Consider the following 19,361-nt stretch of genomic DNA (forward strand, 5'->3'; position numbering starts at 1 on the left):
GGATTTTTTTAAATCAGTGATTCAATGCCTTTGTAATTTTGCAATTCAAATTTAGTCTTTATACTGCATTGAAATTTACAGAATTGGGAGAATTAACGTTCTTACTCTGAACAACTAATTGGATGCCACCTGGGAAAAGGATTTATGCAATTAATATTCTGGAGCAACAGTTTTTTCCTAATATGTGTATATGTATGAGCATTCAGAAATATTTCAGTGTTCATATATTTTTCCTTCCAATTTCCTGAGGAGGATTTTGTGTTGATTTTGTGTTAGTTTTGTGATGTGTGGAACAGAGAACTGTAAAAAGCAAATTTAATTTTCCTAAAATAGAGCAGCCAAACTCCCTGAAAAAGATTGTGACATGAAGAAAGGGCAAGGGGTGGCCCAGGAAGAGAAGGCAGGGACAGAAAAGAGTAAAAAGGACAGAAAAGAAGGGCTTGGGTGGGGACTGCTGTCCAGGATGAGTTGGGCCTTAGGGACAAACACGTCTAAAGGATGATTAGTAGGTTCCCTGAGCAACATGTGATATAATTACCCCTCAGCTTCTAAAAGTCATTCAGGAAAGTCCACTTGCTGATTAATGTTTTAAAATATTAGATTTGTATCCTTTTTGAAAAATCACATGCTGAAATGATGCTTCAGGTGGGAGAAAGAAAGCTAAATGGGTTTTTTTTGGTATCTTTTTTTTCTTGATGTACTTATCTTTTTCTTAAGTAATACTATGAGGTGTGGATTAAAAGCCTAATAGTAATGGTTAGTAATGGTTAGTTTTTCAGGGAGTATCTTAGACCAGAGAAAGAATTATTTAAAATATGTATTCCTTTATTCCAGCATAGTGTGTTATTTTTTATTTTTTTAATTTTTTTATTTTTTTTTTATTTTTTTGGGGGGGTACACCAGGTTCAATCATCTGTTTTTATACGCATATCCCCGTATTCCCTCCCTTCCTTGACTCTCCCCCCCGAGTCCCCCCCACCCTCCCCGCAGCATAGTGTGTTATAAAAGCAATTGCATATTGTATTTAAATTGACACCTATTTTTATATTAATTAATATAAGATAATATATTAATTGTGATGAGAATGTTATTTATTTTTTATAGAAGCATGCCTTTAGTCCTGAGTACTTGATTATTTTAGAGTGTGTGGATATTTTGGATAATTAAAGATTTTGAAATCAAGTCCAAAATCACTTTCAGTGACTTTTTAGTTCACCTAAATGGCTGTATATCTAATACAGAATATATCACTAGAAGACAGCTCTGAAATAAAGTACAGACAACCATGTATCACTCAGGAGACAAAGGTAGCTCTCATCATTCGAAAATATGACTAGTTTTTCTGAGCACTTCACTTGTAAAAGTGAGAAGTGTCACTTTCTCAGGGTGAAACTTTGAAGGGATCTATTTGGTCTCTATATTCTTCCTTGTACCCTGTTTTATCTTTCATGGCACCCCTATGCTAACCCTAAAACCCCACTATCGAGGTGTGTACAGTCTGTTGGAAACATCCCCAACTCTATCTTGCATTTTAGGACAACCAATGCAGGGATTCTTTTTCTCATTTGCACGAAGGCAACACATGTGTCCTAGCTCAGTAAGTACCATTAATGTATCTATTCTTTGATAAATATTGAATGCCTTCCAAATATCAGACACTACTACACTTCTCTAGGTCCCATCAGTAGTTACTCAATTGTATCAAACTGAAAGCATCTGGGGTAAAAGGATGATAGGAAAGGAGTAAGAACTTCCTTATAGATTATTTGAGGATTATAATGAAATATTGCATAATTTCTCACATAATCGTCTCTTGTTTTCCTGCACACTCTTCACAGTAGCGAGCCCGAAGCACCCGTTGCTGGGACCAGATTCCACCAATTTTCAGCAGAGTCTTTGTTTCCACTACTTACCTCTGATCTCCATCTCTGCTCTCTAAGCAGAGCCCCTTACTCTGAGCTATTCTCACTCACTCCCATTCCCCCTTTTCCATCCAGGTCTTTCATCTCTATCATTTGTTTGTTAAGTTTGATCGCTTCTTGACTGTAACTCAACTATTTGTGTGTGTTTTCTTTTTGTTCTCTGATGGACAATCAACCTCTTAAAGTGAGAAACAATGTATTCTACGTCTTTATTTTCCATAAAATATAGAAAACAATAGGCCCTTGATTAGTGAACCATAAATAAATAATGCTGTATTATTAATTAATATTGATTAAATAAATAAACCAATAAATTCTGCTATTTGCCTAGCAAAAAGTGAGTCCAGGTAGCCATAAAAAATTGGCAGAGCAAATTTAAATAATAGACTTATGTGGAGCATTTATTTGGTTAAATAACAGAGTAAATAATGTTATAGTAAAGGGTTAATTTTGTCAATTTTAGAGACTTTTATGCAGAGGAGCCAAATTATTTATATTTGCTCTTTTTTTTGATGAAATAAATTGCCTTTCACTTTGTGTTGTGCAGATACAGCCTAAAGGTTCAGAATTGGAACCATACTCATGAAATAGACTTATGTGTTCCACTTTATCATAATTATTATTTTTTGCTTTTGGCAATGTTTATTTCATACATACCTATAAGACGGATTTTTATAGATGTGTCTTTTGAGGCTGTCATATTTTATAGAGTTGCTTAGTCTTTCCAAAAGCAAATGCCCCAATACCTTGTTGCTTAATAGTTAGAGAAGGTACCAGCTATTATCTAAACAGAGATAACATTAAGATGTCTTCTCTGGGAAAAAATGTATCTAAGACAATTATTCATTACTTATTACAAACACCAGTCAGAAAGAATAGTGATGACTCAGGAGTGTAACTAAGAGGGTACACATGTGTGGATAGCAGTTATATTATGAGCGGGTATTTCTTTCTTTTTCCTACCAATCACCTAGGGTGGGCTGATGTATTTTTCAGCTTTATTGAGGTATAATTGAGAAATGAAATTGTAAGAAGTTTAAAGTGTAGGTGATGATTTGATATGCCTCTACATTGTGAAAGGATTTCCCCCATCAAGTTAATTAACACATCCATCACCTCACTTTTACCTCTCTTTTTTGTTTTTGATGAGAACATTTAAGTTCTACTCTCTTAGCGAATTTCAGTTACACAATAGTGTTATCAGCTATAGTCACCACATCATACATTAGATCCTCAGACCTTATTCATCTTATAACCTAAAGTTTATACTTTTTACCAACCTCTCCCTATTTCCCACACCCCCAAATTTCCTGGCAGTCACTTTCCTAACTCTCTGTTTCTATGAATTCAACTCTTTTAAGATTCAACATATAAGTGATACCATGGAGTATTTGTCTTTCTCTGTCCAGCTTATTTTACTTAGTGTATGTTCTCCAGGTTCATCTATATTGTTGTAAATGATAGTATTTCCTTCTTTTTTAAGGCTGAATAATATTCCACTATATATGTGTATATATGTTTGTGTATGTATGTGTGTGTATGTATATACGTGTATATATATATATGTATATACATATATATATATACACACACCACATTTTCCTATCCATTCAGCCACTGATGGACACTTAGGTTGTTTCCATGCTTTGGCTATTGTAAATAATGCTGCAGTGAACATGGAAATACAGCTATCTCTTCTAGATATCTTCTTTCCTTTGGGTATACACTCAGAGATGGGATTGCTGGATCATATGATAGTTCTATTTATTTTTCTTGAGGAATCTCCATACTGTTTTCCATAGTAGCTGTACCAGTTTGCATTCTCACTAATAGTGTACAATGGTACCCTTTTCTCCACATTCTAAACAGAATTTGTAATCTCTTGTCTTTTTAAAATATTTTATTGAAGTATAGTTGATTTACAATGTGTTAGATCTCGTCTTTCTGATAATAGCCAGAGAGCATATTTCTTAAAAATAAAACAAACAAAAAGACACCCCCAAAACAAGAGGTTGGAAAAGCAGAGAGCCTTGTATTTGTCTAAATACAAGATATATGTTCATGGAAACAGTATGATGGAGAGTGTGAAATGTGATATCAGACCAGCTTGTGCTGGAATCTGTTGTGTATTTGGTGTACTTCACCCTAAAAACGGTGGAAAAAGCTACAGAAATAAAGCCACAGTATTTTGCTTGGCATGGCAACTCTCAAGGATGATGACTATTTGGTTGTCATGCATTTGCAAATTAATTAAAGTCATATTTCAGGATAGGATCTCCTCCTAAAGAAAATGCTAAAGAAAGTGAACCATTTATGTCTGTTAGTAGCCCTATTGTACAGTTGAAGTTTTGTTTATTAATAACCCCCTGGACATTTCCCTTACAAAGATCTGCTGAAATAAAGAAAATCCTAAAATTTGGAAGCTTCAATATTACCCAGAGCTTTCCTCTGCAGTTCAAATCTTTCTGCCTCAACTGGCAGTTGCTTACTCCAGAAAGCATAGCGTAGAGCACAGAGCTTGGGGGTGGGTGTAGCGTGGAGAGCCACAAGTCAGGTGGCAGACAGAGGTAGGGCAACTTCTGGAGGAGGGCAGCCCTTTCCTCTGGTGTATAAAGTTGATTATCAAACAAAGAAGCAGTCAAGGTGATGGGCGTTAACACTGTGGTAAGGACATTTTAGCCAATTCTGTTTGGAAAACATTCGTTCCTGCTTATTTGTCTTCTAATTCAGAGGCCAACTATTGATGGCTAAACTAAAAGCAATCTCACATTTAGTCACAAATCGTAACTGTAGTGGAAGAAATATCACAGCCATGTTAATACTCCTTAAGCTCGTCTAACCTCCGTGGTTATGTGCTCCTTCAGCTTGTTTTATAATCTCATTTTTTACCTTAATGGTTCCTGTTTCTCATGACTGTGTGTTCGTTTGCATTCTGCTCCCTTCCATTTCTGTAAGGTATCATTTTGAATGCTGTAAGTGGTATTTACCGACATTAATAGCAGCAAACCCAAATCGTCAAATAAATATAATCATCCTCCTTTGAAGTTGATACTAGAGTCACTTATTGTATCAATTTAGATGCTACTGCTGGTGACAACTGAAATAAGACCTTCAAAACAGTGAGAAGAATGGTTTGTTAGAGGCGAGGTGGCATCTGTTCTAGGGTTATGCGTGAAAATATTTGTTGATTTTTCCATTCAGTTCCTACCTTTGGCTTAAATCAGTGGGTTTTTATAATTGAAAACGTGAACTGTCGCCCTCGTGGGGGAAAATTAGGTATTAGGTTTATTGTAACAATCTATACACAGACTTTTTCCCTCATCAGAAATGCATAAGAGCTCTTTCATGGAAAAAAAAAAAAGCCTGTTTATACAATCCATTTTCTTGGTGTAGACATGCTTTGCAATTACATTGAATTGTGGTTGCTCTACGATTCATGATCCTGCCAAACTTTCTCTGCCTTTCTTCTGCATGACTTTTTATTTGTTTTAATAATAGATTTCAAGTCTGAGTAACACAGTTGTGCCTGTCAAGAAAAAAAGTCATATTTGGGATCAGCTAAGAGAGCTTAATTCTAGCTCTTGGCAATTAGTTATCTTTGTTTTCTTCTGTATAACAATTTAAACTTCTTTCCTTACAGCTTGTCTTAGTTTACTGTCCTTTATATTTTGTTGCTTTTGTTATTAACTTCCCTGAATTGTTTCATTTATTATAGAATCATTTTAGACATGCTTGCCCCAATTTTTTTTCCATTTTACAACTTAGATACACAAACCTTAAAATGGTATTATACATATTTTTTTCTCTCATTATTCATCTCCAGGGTTTGTACCCTGTGGTATGCTACATAGTTGTCCTCTAAAGAGGTCCACAGTCTAATCTTTGGAACCTGTGAATATGTTATTTTACACAGTAAAAGAGACTGTGCATCTGTGATTAAATTAAAGTTCTTACAATGTAGGAGATTATCCTGGTCATCAAGTGGGCCTGGTATAATTACTAGGGTCCTTGTGAGAGGAGACAGGAGGGTAGAGTCAGTATCAGGAGATGTGATGGGAACAGTGTGAAGTGGGGGTGATGTGAGGAGGAGGCCACGGGTGAAGGGGTGTAGGCAGTCTCATGACGCTTGGAAAAGAAAGGGGTAGGACTCACTGCTCAGAGCCTGCAGAGGGAACCAGTCCCAGGGACACGTGGACCTCAGCCAGTGACACTAATTCTAATGTTCTCAACTCCAGACCTGTAAGGTGATGATTTTTGTTGCTTTAAGCCACTAAGTATTTGGTAGTTTTGTTATAGCAGCATCCGGGAACTGATACACATGCTGATGGACACTAGTTAATAATCTTTTTCTCCCAAATTCTCTTGGAGGATTATTTGATTACATATAACTTTCTCCCACATGCTGCTGGAGGGCTATCTGATTACATATATTACTGTTTCCATATATGGAAATGCCAAAATAACCAGTCATTTTTTGCTTAGGGATTACTAAGAATTCTCATTCATCCAAGTTAATCATAATAAAGACAGTATTTGAAAGATAAGCTATGTTTTTAGTCATTAAATATACTGTATTTCTGTCTCTTTTCTTTGTCAAAGTTACATTTTAATGGATCTACCTCAAAATGAAGAATAATATAATTTAACAGGGATACTTCCTCTTTACCCTGTTTATCCTAGCTGTATTATTCAGAAGCACTGGTGATCAGACACTATAAGTAAGAGGATTGCACAGCTGACCCTTGAACCACATGGCTTTTAACTGCACAGCTCCACTTTACGCAGATTTTTGTCACTATAGTATGATATACACATTACAGTGCTACACGATCTGTGGCTGATTGGTTGAATCCAAGGATACAGAGGGTAGTAATGTTATATGTGGACTTTTGACTGAATGGCAGGTCAACCCTCTAATCCCTGCATTGTTCAAGGGTCAACTGTCTTAGACAAGAAGGAAGGATGAGAAGTGTCCCAGTTTTATTTTCTCCTTCCAGCAATATGTCATCATCAACTGATATAGAAAAACTAAATTAATGATGTAAATAGTACTAGGCAACTATCCTGACCTGTCAAAATGTCACAGAAATAATTTCTACACTTCTGTATTTAACAGAAATATATTGGGCCCTTTCTAAATAGCCAGTCCAGCAGACCGCTATGCTTATGGCGGTTATAGTTTAGGGTGGCCCCGTTGCACCACCGAGCAGGCAACCCTAATAAAAATGGAATGTTGCATGGGCCTAGAAAAATTTAAATATTCATAGGCGTTATTACACAATATTTAATAAAACTTTTAAAATGACATATTGAGAAAAATAAAGCATAACCTAAGAATTTTTACTGATATTTTGTTAGCTTGCAGTTGTTACACTGAAACTTCTAACCTCACCAATGACTAAATTTAAATCCTTTTCAAACCAGGCTTCATAACAGCTCTGTTGACAGAACTTTAATTATACTGCTGCCAGATGCGATGAGAGTTGATCTTCTTTATTTCCTTTATTTTTTTTTATTATAATGTAAAGAAAACAAATTAGTAAAGACTGCCTACATGAGAGGTAAAAATTACAAGTAACCTGAAGAGCTATTCTAACAACACTACGACATATAGATGAACAGTTCTTAATATTAAAATATCATTAATGAAACACCAGTTTTAATGTCTTCTTGTGAAATGTTTTATTGCCTTGAAGAAGTGGTTCAATTTGGGTATTAATTGGTCCTGAAAATCTTCGAGAACATCCATTTTCCAGTTCATGACTATTAGTGTCATTTGGAATGAACAATGCTAGTATTTGTCACCAAGTTCTTTCAAAACAATTAAGTAATTTCCCAGTGATAAAAGAAATCTGTTTCTGATGGGAATTTGTTCATTGCCAAATACATGGTAGAACTATAATTAAAGTGATTAAATAATTGAAAATGAAAATAGATAGGTTTCAAAGTTAGTTATCTTAACACAGAGCATTTGAAATGCCAATAAGTAGCAACTATTTAGAAACACTCAAAAAACATGAACCAAAGCATACTAACTAATAAGCTTTTATCTTTTAATGAATGTTGAGCCAAAGCTATTAATTTAAAGTGTAAAATTTTTAACACTCTTAAAAGATATATAAGCTTACTGCAACTTGTATTGAATATAGTAGTATGCAGCTACATAACTAATAAAAAAGCATCTAGGAAGCACTTTCATAATGAGATAGTAAGATGTAATGACCAAGAATGATACAATGAAGTAAGTGCATTCCAGTTTTTCAGTGATCCTGATTGTAAAACAACTCTGGAGTTCTACTAATAAATAAAAATTTAAAAAGGATTACAGCAGACACTCTCGAAGCTTATAGTATATTGAACTTATACCAGTGCAGCTAAAAGCAAGAAGAATTCTTCAGGAGATGCTCAAAGCACTGTTTCAAGGTTTGGGAACTAGAAATGGATTACCATTTAGAATAACTGTAGGTCAATCAGCACAGTACAGAGCAAACCCAATGAATTACAATATAGGCATGATTTTTTTTTTTTGAGGCAAAAAACCTGTTAACCACTATTACAGTGTTATAAAAGGATTACAACATTAAGGATACATAGTATCAAAAATAAAACAAAATATCAATACTTGCTCAGTGCTTAATATAGCCAGATTTTTCATGTACTTTACATATGTTTTCTCATTTATTCTTTATAAAAGCCCTCTGCTAGGGGTGTATTATTTTATCTCCATTTTATAGGTTGGAAACTTTGTTCACTTCTTAATCCTCTGTCATCCTGCTTTTATAAGCCACTCTACTGACAGTATTTTAGCTCAAATCAATGGTTCCCTCATTTGCTGAAAGTACTCAGTTTGATTGTCCTTGACCTTTGATGGCGTTTATTGCTGTTGACTATCTTAAAGCTTTTGACTCTGGTGAAATCACCTTCTCAGGGCTTTCTTCTTTTTCTCAGGTTTCTAGTCAGTCCTTTACAAGCTTATCCTCCCCGGAGTTCTTTTCCCCCCTGCATTCCTACTCTAGGTAGTAGTGTTGGACAAACTCTTCCTTAGTCTTGGTTTTTGGGGGTAATGTTTTCAGGGTTCACTCATGTTGTACCACATATCAGAATTCCATTCCTTTTTATGGCTGAATAATACTCCATAGTGTGTATGTATATACAGCACTTGTTTATCCATTCATCAGTTGATGGGTACTTGGCTTGTTTCTATTTTTTGACTATTATGAGTAATGCTGCTGTGACAAAGGGTGTACAAACATCAGTTGTAGTCTCTGCTTTTAATTCCTTTGGGTATGTACGCAGGAGTAGAATTGTTGGATCATCTGGTAATTCTGTGTTTAACTTTTTGAGAACGAAGCACAATTTTTTAAAAGTTAAAGACATGCATACTGTGGGGACATGAGAGTCATTTATTTAACTCATTCATGAGGAAACCAGCTGGATAGTAAAGCCGATTCATTGAAGAATTCAGGCGACTGGAGTGAAACAATGCTGCAATTAGGTTGCTAAATTAGATAAACTTGTTAAGGTTCCACAGGGGAATATAGGCATATCTTTGGGAATGTCTTTCCTACTAGACAGAAATCATTTGTAATTTAGCCATCTTCTTGTAGTTATACAGTTGTATAGAATCTGGGCCCTAATCCATAGAAAATGGCAAGTCAAACAAAGTTACATTTTCCTAGAGACTCATGCAACCCTTAGGTGGGCTGTTAGACAACTTTTAGTATGATATTGAAAGGGCCATCTTTGCCTGTCTACAAATATTGGATAGTTTTTCTTAACTTCTTTATTTATTCCCTTTCATTTTGTTTACAATATTTTTTGCATTCTCCTTTTTAAAGTAGACTTTATTTTTTTTAGAGTAGTTTTAGGTTTACAGCAAAATTAAGTAGAAAGCATAGAGATTTCCCATAAATCTCTTACCCCCAAAGATGCAGAGTCTCCCACACTATGGATTTACTCCACCAAAGTGGGCCATTTGTTACAATCGATGACTCTACATGGACACGTCATCACCTAAAGTCCATAGTTTATACTAAGGTTTGCTCTTGGTGTTGTCCATTCCATGGGCTTTGACAAATATATGATGACATGTATTCACCATTATAGTATCAAACAGAAGAATTTCACTGCCCTAAAAACCCACTGTCTTCTGCCTGTTCATTCTTCTCTCCCCCAGCTCCTGGCAACCATTTATCTTTTTACCATCTTCTTAGTTTTGACTTTTCCAGAATGTCATATAGTTGGAATCATACAGCATGCAGCCTTTTCAGATTGGCTTCTTTCACTTAGTCATATGCATTTAGAGTTCCTCCATGTCTTATCATAGCTTGATAGCTCATTACTTTTTAGTGTCGTAAAATATTCCACTGTCTGATAGACCACAGTTTATTAATCCATCACTCATTGGCGGACATCTTGGTTGCTTCCAAATTCTGGCAATTATGACTAAAGCTTCAATAAATACTTACCTGCAGGTTTTTGTGTGGAAATAGTTTTCAACTTTTTTGAGTAAACACTGAGGAGTGCAATATGAAAAGAGCATGTTTAGTTGTGTAAGAAACTGACAAACAGTCTCCCAAAGTAGCTGTAGTAATTTGATTCCCAGCAGCAATGAGTTCCTGCTGCTCCACATCCTCATTTGGATTTGCTGTTGTCAGTTATTTTTAGTCCTTTATAGTTTCTTTGTATCTGTTGCTCCAGGAGATGTTTGTCCAGGTGCAAGCACTGCAGCAAAGGGTCCCAGGTCCCAGGTCCCAGCCTGTCTCAGACACATAGAATAAAAAGAGGGTTGACTGTAAATTAAAACATTCTTATATCATTTGTAATTTTGTAGTTTTCCCCACAGACAGTCTTTATTTTGTCAAAGTCTCTGATACCATCTCTGGCTTTGAACTTAATAACTGATATTCTTTGATTATGTGGAAACATTGATTAGACTTCAAGAAGAGTTTAGAAAAATGGACTCCGCATGGAAAAACACTATTATGATTGCTACAGAAATTTTAAAAGAAAAATAATTTTGCTCTACAATCTTCTATGATTTAACCACTTCATTTTGGAAATAGGTGGGACCTAGAACAGTGCTCCCTAAAGAACGTGTGCGTGTGTGGCGGTTTTGAGGGGAATTCGCCATAATAAAGGATTCCTTCCTGAAGTTCCATCCCAAACATTATAAGATGGCTTCTTTTTTAATTATGCAAAATATGCTGCAGTTAAAGGTTAGCGTTGCTTTAATTCCTGTCAGATATCTTGCTACTATGAAAAAGTATTGGTATAATGTCTTTAGAAGTTAATTACTAAGAAGCAACATGTAGTTGCTTGGGTCTTAATAAAGAATACCAATGAGATCTTAATATTTCTATCTCTATACATATATCTAGCATTCTATTACAGTAATAAAAGGTAATATTGGGCTAAAACAGAGCATCCTGATTTTAGCAGCCACACTGGCAGAGATGCTTGGGAGCTGCCCGCAAACAATGCTGAAAGACTCTTGCATGTGGCCATGTCTCAATTGTTATTTACGAGGGTGAATCAAAAACTATCCACACCCTGGCTGTAGAATTTATTTTAATTAACTTTTAGAAAAGACAAATACATCATTTTTCGACATAATCTCCTTGGTTTTCAATACACTTTGTCCATCTGCCAACAAGCTTTTGTATTCCCTCATTAAAAAATGTTTTGGGCTGAGCTGCGAGCCACAAATGCACCGCTGTCTTCATGTCTTCATGTGGACAGGCATCCGGCTCCTTCTTGATGGCTAACTCTTTTGCAACCTTCCTTGAACTTCTCTATCCATTTATATACACTTCTTCGCAACAAAACGCTTTCTCCGTACTGCATACAAAGTCTTCGATAAATAATGACACCAGGTGCACCCTTAGACCACAGAAAAACGTATCACTGCACACTGCTCTTCTTTCATGCAGATCACAAGAGGGACATTCATTTTTGCTCACACCACAGTTACAAATGAACTAACATGTTCACACCTGCACAGCAGTGACTGAGGAGAGAGCAGCTTTGAACGGAAAGCGCTGATAAGGCAGTGTGGCCAACAGAAGTTTTAATATAACCGGAGTGTGGATAATTTTTGACTCACCCTTGTATTTTTTTATCCAGCCCTATTTCTGGAGAGGATTTGCAGTATATAATAATAACAAAAATACAATGAAGTAATTGAACTAGTACTAAATGTGCGGGAGCCGTACAATGATTGTCATACCAGGATGTGTGTATACATTAATTCAATCAGCTATAGGGTTTAGCTTTCAGTTCCCTAACTGCCAGACAAAAAGGAAAACAGGATGATAGATTTACATTGTACTTCCCAGTAATAGAAAGCATATACGAGCATCAAGAGAACATTTTCATAGTACAAACTCTCAAAATAGATTTTTGTAAGGCACTTAGACCAAATGTACCTAGCACATAGTAAATACATATATAATGATATTATAGTTATATTTGGATAAACAAATGAAAAATTAAAGAAAAATTCATCTTCAGTATTTTCATGTCATGGTCGTTGACCAAAATAAGGGACCATGGCTTTTTTAATTTTTTTATTTTTTTAACTTTTATTGAGATACAATTGACATACAATAAACTGCATATGTTTAAAGTGTACAATGTGATATTTTTTCTTATTAGTAATGTATATATGGCAATCCCAATCTCCCAATTCTTCCCTTCTCCCACCCCGTTTTCCCCCCTTGGTGGCCACATGTTTGTTCTTTACATCTTTGTCTCTATTTGGGACCATGGTTTTAATAATAAGCTTATAAAAGATACATCAGCAATCTCATCTGACCCATAATTATAAGTTTAGGACATACATAGTATTTTATCATAATACCATGAATGCATATTTTAAATACCACAGCTTAAAGATGTAGTTTTTGATGATTTACCTTGATAAGACATGGTAGTTATAGGAGGTAATAAAATAGCTTTTAGTGTATACAGTTTTATAATACCAATCATTTTGGCTGATCATTACAAGGAAACTTTTTAGCAAATAATTTGGAATTGGATACTGTTGAGTGCTCAAAGTAATGGCAAGTGGATATCAACCATGTGCTTTAGCTAAGCTAGCATAATTGGAATTTTATTAGAAAATGATCAAACCTACTATATATTTCTACTTAAGTGGAGGGCCATGCATGTTTTTATGGAGTGAAGAAAACTTTGGTCAGAAAGTAGCACTGTGTACGCTGGAAGCTTATCAGGTGAGGCAGATAAGACTTTTATCTTAGACATGTTTTGAGCTAATTTCTGTAGTTGTCACAATTGGATATAAAGTGACCACGTAATCCTATTATGAATTGTAAGATTTGTGTATATTTGACAAAAAGTTCATGCAGCTGCGGAGTGCAGGTCTTCATCTTCCAGGGTCCTAGGCCTCCTTCACGTCTTCCTTCATTCCATGTTCGTTTGATTAGGAAAATGTTGTCTTTGCTTTCCCTGCCAGTGGTACAGATATGTTCAGTGTCATCTTACGTAATCCTTCATTTATTTGACTTTGGCACTTCAAGACCATCTGTATATTATTTTTAACAATCAACTTATGTGTTGAAATTTTTATTTATTTATTTTTAAAACTTTTATTTAATTAAAGTATAATTGATTTATAATATTGTGTTGTATGTGTTGAAACTTTTGTAAACGTCAAGTTTAGCTGTTAGATATAGGTGGGTTAAATCTATGGTTCAGTAAATGTTTATTATTACCGTGTGCCTTACCCTTCTCTGATTCCTAGTATAGGATCTGAAGATCATAGGTTAGAGGAAGTAAATTCCTCAAATTTTCCAAAGTCACTGCCCATTGCTTATATTTTATACATATATAAAATGTGTGCATTTATGTTTCATATAAATGTATTAGGTCTTATTATTTAATGAAAGATAATCTGTCATTTCTTCCTATTTAAATATTTGGATTTGCTTTGAAGTTTATGATCCGGTTCACTTTGAGCATGTCAAAAGGCTGTGGACAGATAGTATTTTGTGAATTTTGAATGGTTGAAAATAAGGATGCTGAAGCCCAATGTCATTTATGCCTTGAGCACTTTTGTGCATATTCTTAGTTCGGTATATAAAATTAAATTCAAAAGACCTGAGCATAATGCCACAATGCTGAGCCTGGCTGTATATACCAACAACCCAATGTGTGCCAGATCCCCATTTCACTGGAAAATATAAATTGTGTTAAGTTTTTAAACATTTTCCTAGGTTAATATATTCTTAGAATCTCTATGTCTTGATATGATTCAACTTTTACAAAGTTTTAAAATTAAAACTTTGGAGATAGGCAAAAAATTGAAGGAAAATAATCAGCTATTTAGTGGATTTCAAAACATTTTCCTACTATATAGTTGAATATATCATGTACAGATTTTTCACATACTCTCATCTGTTTGGCAAAATCCAAATCTTACTTGACTATCTCTCTATAATCATTTACATGAATGAGTGATCAAGGATAATTTTTCTTTTTTGCCTCAAGTATATATATAATGTGTGTGTGTTTTTATACGTATAGTTTTATTTTTATTTTATTTTTATTGAAGTATAGTTGATTTACAATGTTGTGTTAATTTCTGCTGTACAGCAAAGTGATTCAGTTAGGCATATATGTACATTCTTTTTCATATTCTTTTCCCTTGTAGTTTATCACAGGATATTGAATATAGTTCCCTGTGCTATACAGTAGGACACTATTGTTTATCTATTCTATATATAAGAGCTTACATCAGCTAATCCCAAACTCTCACTCCTCTCCTCCCCAAACCCCTTGTAGTTTTACATACATAAAAATTATTTTTGTAGTTTGCTAAAGACCAGTGAAATATTTTCTCTTGACTTATTTATTTTTCACTAAAATTTATTCTACTTTTTGGGGAAGAATAATGATAGTATTTAGCAGTTTGTGTGCTTTTTTGACAACATCAACTAACCCTCTGATATGAGTGGTGTTGGTATTATGGTGAAGCAATTATTGATAAAGTTCTGTGATGACATTTGCACTCACAAGTGCTAAGAGGATGTCTGCAGAGAGTCTTAGAAAGGCACGGAGGTCTTTCAATACTGAACTGTTGTGATCCAGGTTGATGTTGGAAGAGCAAATGTACTTGTGTGCTGTGAATCATTGAACCCTTTCTATTCTGGTGCTGAATACGTTCTTAAAAATAGCAATAAACACACACATGCACACATAATTTTTTCCAGGATTATAGAGTCAACATCTTCCTGAGACAAAAATGGAACGATCCCAGGCTGAAGCTCCCCAGTGACTTCCGGGGCTCGGATGCCCTGACAGTGGACCCCACAATGTACAAGTGTCTGTGGAAACCTGATTTATTTTTTGCAAATGAGAAAAGTGCCAATTTTCATGATGTAACCCAGGAAAATATCCTTCTCTTTATTTTTCGGGATGGAGATGTCCTTGTCAGCATGAGGTACTCTTTTATCTCTAATATTTGTAGATTTATATTTTCCTTTAAAAATCAGTATATCACAAAGACGTGTTAAACAAGTTCTAAGACGTCTGTTTCTGCTTTCAGGTTGTCTATTACTCTCTCATGCCCTTTGGATTTGACCTTGTTTCCCATGGATACACAACGTTGCAAGATGCAACTTGAGAGCTGTATGTAAATAAGACCCTAAGTCACTACAGGAATAAAAATGCTTAAAATTTCTAGGCAACATGTGCTACTAATATCTTAGATAACAACGGTGAAACTAATGCTTTTGATGACAAAGAGGCATTAGAATAATTTATTTAGGCAAATTATAGTTTTTCTTTTACTATGTAAATTTATACTAAGATAGATGAATTCTTTTGGTACCAGTTTTTTATTTCAGTTGAGTTGTTTTAGGTGTAGGTGTACACTTCTAATTTATTCCAATTGCCACCTTCATTTGAATTAGTAATGTAGACAAGGTAAAGGAGAAAATGATGTCCTAATAATTTTTCTAATGTTAAAAACCACATTTTTCAGAGCAGAAAATTTGGAAATTTGGAAAAATTGAAAAATATTATCTAAATCTTATCAAGCATTCATTTTCTATGGATCTATAAAAAATTTATTTTTTACAAAATTGGAGTTTGGATTTTCTATGTTTCTATATCATATTTTTTCAGTTTCTAGAAGATGTATTATATTTGGTGTATTCACTGAAATGATTATCTCTAAAATATATTAATTTGCTATGAAGTTTGTCATATGAAAATCAAAGTAGGAAATAAAACTTGAAAAATTAACAGTAATGTAAGGAATCTTCAGCCTGAGTACCTGTGTACTGTGACCTATTTCTACAAAGAATAACCTTATAAAATGTATGTGCTTGCTTGATGATATGCTTTAAAGTTACTTAGTGGTTATTTGTTGTTATTTTAATTTACTGAAGCTGGATCCTAATTTGAACAATATTTTTTGCTTTCTAACTATGATGTGAAATTTTGCAGATGTAAGTGTATGTATGTACATGTCTCTGCTTGTGTTGTATATATGTGTACCTGTCTGTCAATATGCACTTGTATAAATAATTTTCACATGTGTATATACACTCAGCCTATTACTAGATACACTAAATTAAAGTATGGCTTTAAAAAATACAGGTATGTAAGTGTTGAATGGTAGGCTACAATATGCTGTAAACCCTTGGGGCCCTTGCATTGTAGCCAGGTTACCTAAGCCCAGTGTGGGCTCCAGGAGGCTCTAGTGATGGGGTGATGTCCATTTGAGGAGTTGTTTTATTGCTGTCCTCTGGCCATGCAACTCCTTTAGGGAAGTTGGTAGTTAATTCTTCAAAAAAATGTGTTTTGGTGCTTAAGGTTCTTTAAAAATGTCCAGATAGCGTATTGCATGATTGTAAATGTATACATTCAGAAAGCTTGTATCACTTATTTGCTACCTTTTCATTGATGACAGTTCAGAATTCTGACGCACACAGATGTGCTACTGTTCATGACACCCTAGGATTTTAACCATCTGCCATTTTGCTGATTATTTTAGCTTGTTCTGTCAAGCCAATTATCCCTAACTTTTATGCTAATAATTTTATTAGTGGTGATAGGTTTTACCTCTTTACATTTCTAACCAAAGCTTCATAGAAGGACCTATTATTTTGCCATTTCTATGTTTAATATTTGGATGTTAAAATATTAAAGACATGTTACTAATTATATTTCAAACTAATATTTTATTTATTTTTGTTTATAGTTGGTTACACAACTGATGACTTACGATTTATCTGGCAGTCAGGGGATCCTGTTCAGTTAGAAAAAATTGCCTTGCCTCAATTTGATATTAAAAAGGAAGATATTGAATATGGTAACTGTACAAAATACTATAAAGGCACTGGTAAGTAATATTCTTTAAACAAAACTAAGTCCTATTTCAAAGATTTGTTTCAATATTAAAATATGCTAAGGACAGAACATAGGAAACTAGTTAAAAAAAGTTCAGTTTTTATAAATATTTTTTTATATTGATATATTTAAATCTTTCATAAAATCACATTCACTAAAGTTAAAAATTGTTTTTGTCACTAGTTTTGCTTTTCTTTATGTAATTCTGGATTACAAGAGGTTTTCAGTTTTTTATTTTAGTAATATGAACTCTCCAGGCAGTGGTTTTCTTAGATGTTGCCAAGAAATTCTGCTCTGGCGAGATTCACACTGAGAGCCAAACATTATTGATATAAACAGTGTAACCCATATATGTTCATCTGCTGTCTTCGGGGCAGTTTTTCAATGTTGGTTGGCCCATATTCTTAATTTTCAAAAACATTAATCTTTATGTCGTGCAGGAAACAATAAGCACATGAAGTAATTGGACATTAGTAAATATTTGCTGTGTAATATTCTTGGTGTAGGTTATTGAACAGCCAATTATGAAAGCTCAACAGATTAACCTCATTTATTAAATTACATCAAGCTGTGCAGAAATGAAAATACAGTATTCAATGATCAATACTTTCATAATATGATTAGTATTCAACCTTTGCATCTCTTCTGGTGGTTATAGCTTATTGAAGGCTCTAGATATTAAATAGAGTGCTATTTCCATTAGCAATATAAATAAAAAGGCGATTGAATTTTAATCATTACATTTATACTAATAATCAGTCTAACTTGTAAATTACCACACAATTCTAATTCTGTATCAGGAAGTAAATCATGACAAAGATATTCAGGAATAGATGTAATTAAAGTTTAAATTTATTGCAACATTTATGTTGACTTTGCAAAAATAAAAATGTATAGTGTAATTGTAGAAAATTTAGAGAGATGAGATGTTTGAGCTAAAATGCTGCCATTGTGACATCATCAAGGACAAAATATGATTTAAAACATTCCTGTTAATTAGAATAAGAGATAGAGTGAATAGTTCCATATTTATGTTGCAATAAATGCAACATGGGCCAACTTGGACATAAAGTTACTTTAAACATCTGTTGTCATTGACCTTCAAATAAATTAACAGATTATATAACATTTATATATAAATAGTTCCTTGTCTTGTAGAGCTTACAGTATTTTAGGACGAGAGAATAAGCAAATACACTGCTAAAAGAATTATCAAAATTTTTAATGTAAAAACTGAGAGCTCTTAAAATTTGACTATACAAGTACTCAATGAAGAAATCATAGATACCATGATTGTCAGATGTGGAAGTGATCTTTTTGCTAATTCTGAGCCAGCTCCTTTATTGAACACATAAAATAATGGAGATGCAGGGTAAATGACTTCCTGAATGTCAAGGGCAAATCCGTGTCAGCCGTGACCTGGGCACAGTATTTCTTCTCTCATCTCTACTCCTCACTCAAATTAAGGAGACTAACTACAGTTCTGAGGGATTTCTCACCTAGTAATGAAAAAAATAAACTTGACGGGCAAGAGAAGTTTTTTTGAGGATTGTGGTACAGAAACATATTTAGTAGATGGCTTTTTGAGTTTTTGCTATCTGTCAGGCATTGTTTTAAGTGCTTTGCAGGAATTCTCTAATGTAATCCTCACAACAATCCTATGAGTTCAGTGAGTGCTACTATATTTGGAAAATAGCTACCTACATCCAGATTATATGCCTAACATTTCAAATTGAATAATCTCTAAATTGTTTTGAGAAACTTGAAATAGGCTTCATTGAAGTTTTAAACTTCATTTAGAGATGAAAATAAAACTAGTAATTTTATTTGTAATTTTATGTAGTATAAAATTATATAATAGCATTAAAAATCCTGGGGGTGTTCATTTGAACTTTTAAGTTTCATTTTGGGGGTATTCATTTGAACTTTCAGTCTCCACTTGGGGACTCAGCAATGAATAAAGGACAGATCCCTGCTCTTTTACAGATTTATATTTTTAAATGGCAAGCAAATTTCCTTAGAACAAATTCCTTTTAGTTCTACAAAGGAAATAAGAAGGTG

The 19,361-nt window shown here is 34.1% G+C and overlaps 1 protein-coding gene across 1 annotated transcript in view; it reads left to right on the forward strand.

The window, feature by feature from the left end:
• The window catches only part of GLRB (glycine receptor beta), an 81,406-nt gene that overhangs the window by 36,792 nt on the left and 25,253 nt on the right, over positions 1 to 19,361 (forward strand). The window contains exons 5-7 of the mRNA XM_057727826.1: positions 15,155 to 15,384; positions 15,490 to 15,572; positions 17,152 to 17,292. Of these exons, the coding sequence (XP_057583809.1) occupies positions 15,155 to 15,384; positions 15,490 to 15,572; positions 17,152 to 17,292 (454 nt within the window). The remainder of the gene's footprint in view (positions 1 to 15,154; positions 15,385 to 15,489; positions 15,573 to 17,151; positions 17,293 to 19,361) is intronic.

Source organism: Hippopotamus amphibius, chromosome 3, assembly GCF_030028045.1.
Source record: "Hippopotamus amphibius kiboko isolate mHipAmp2 chromosome 3, mHipAmp2.hap2, whole genome shotgun sequence".
NCBI classification, from domain to species: Eukaryota; Metazoa; Chordata; class Mammalia; order Artiodactyla; family Hippopotamidae; genus Hippopotamus; species Hippopotamus amphibius.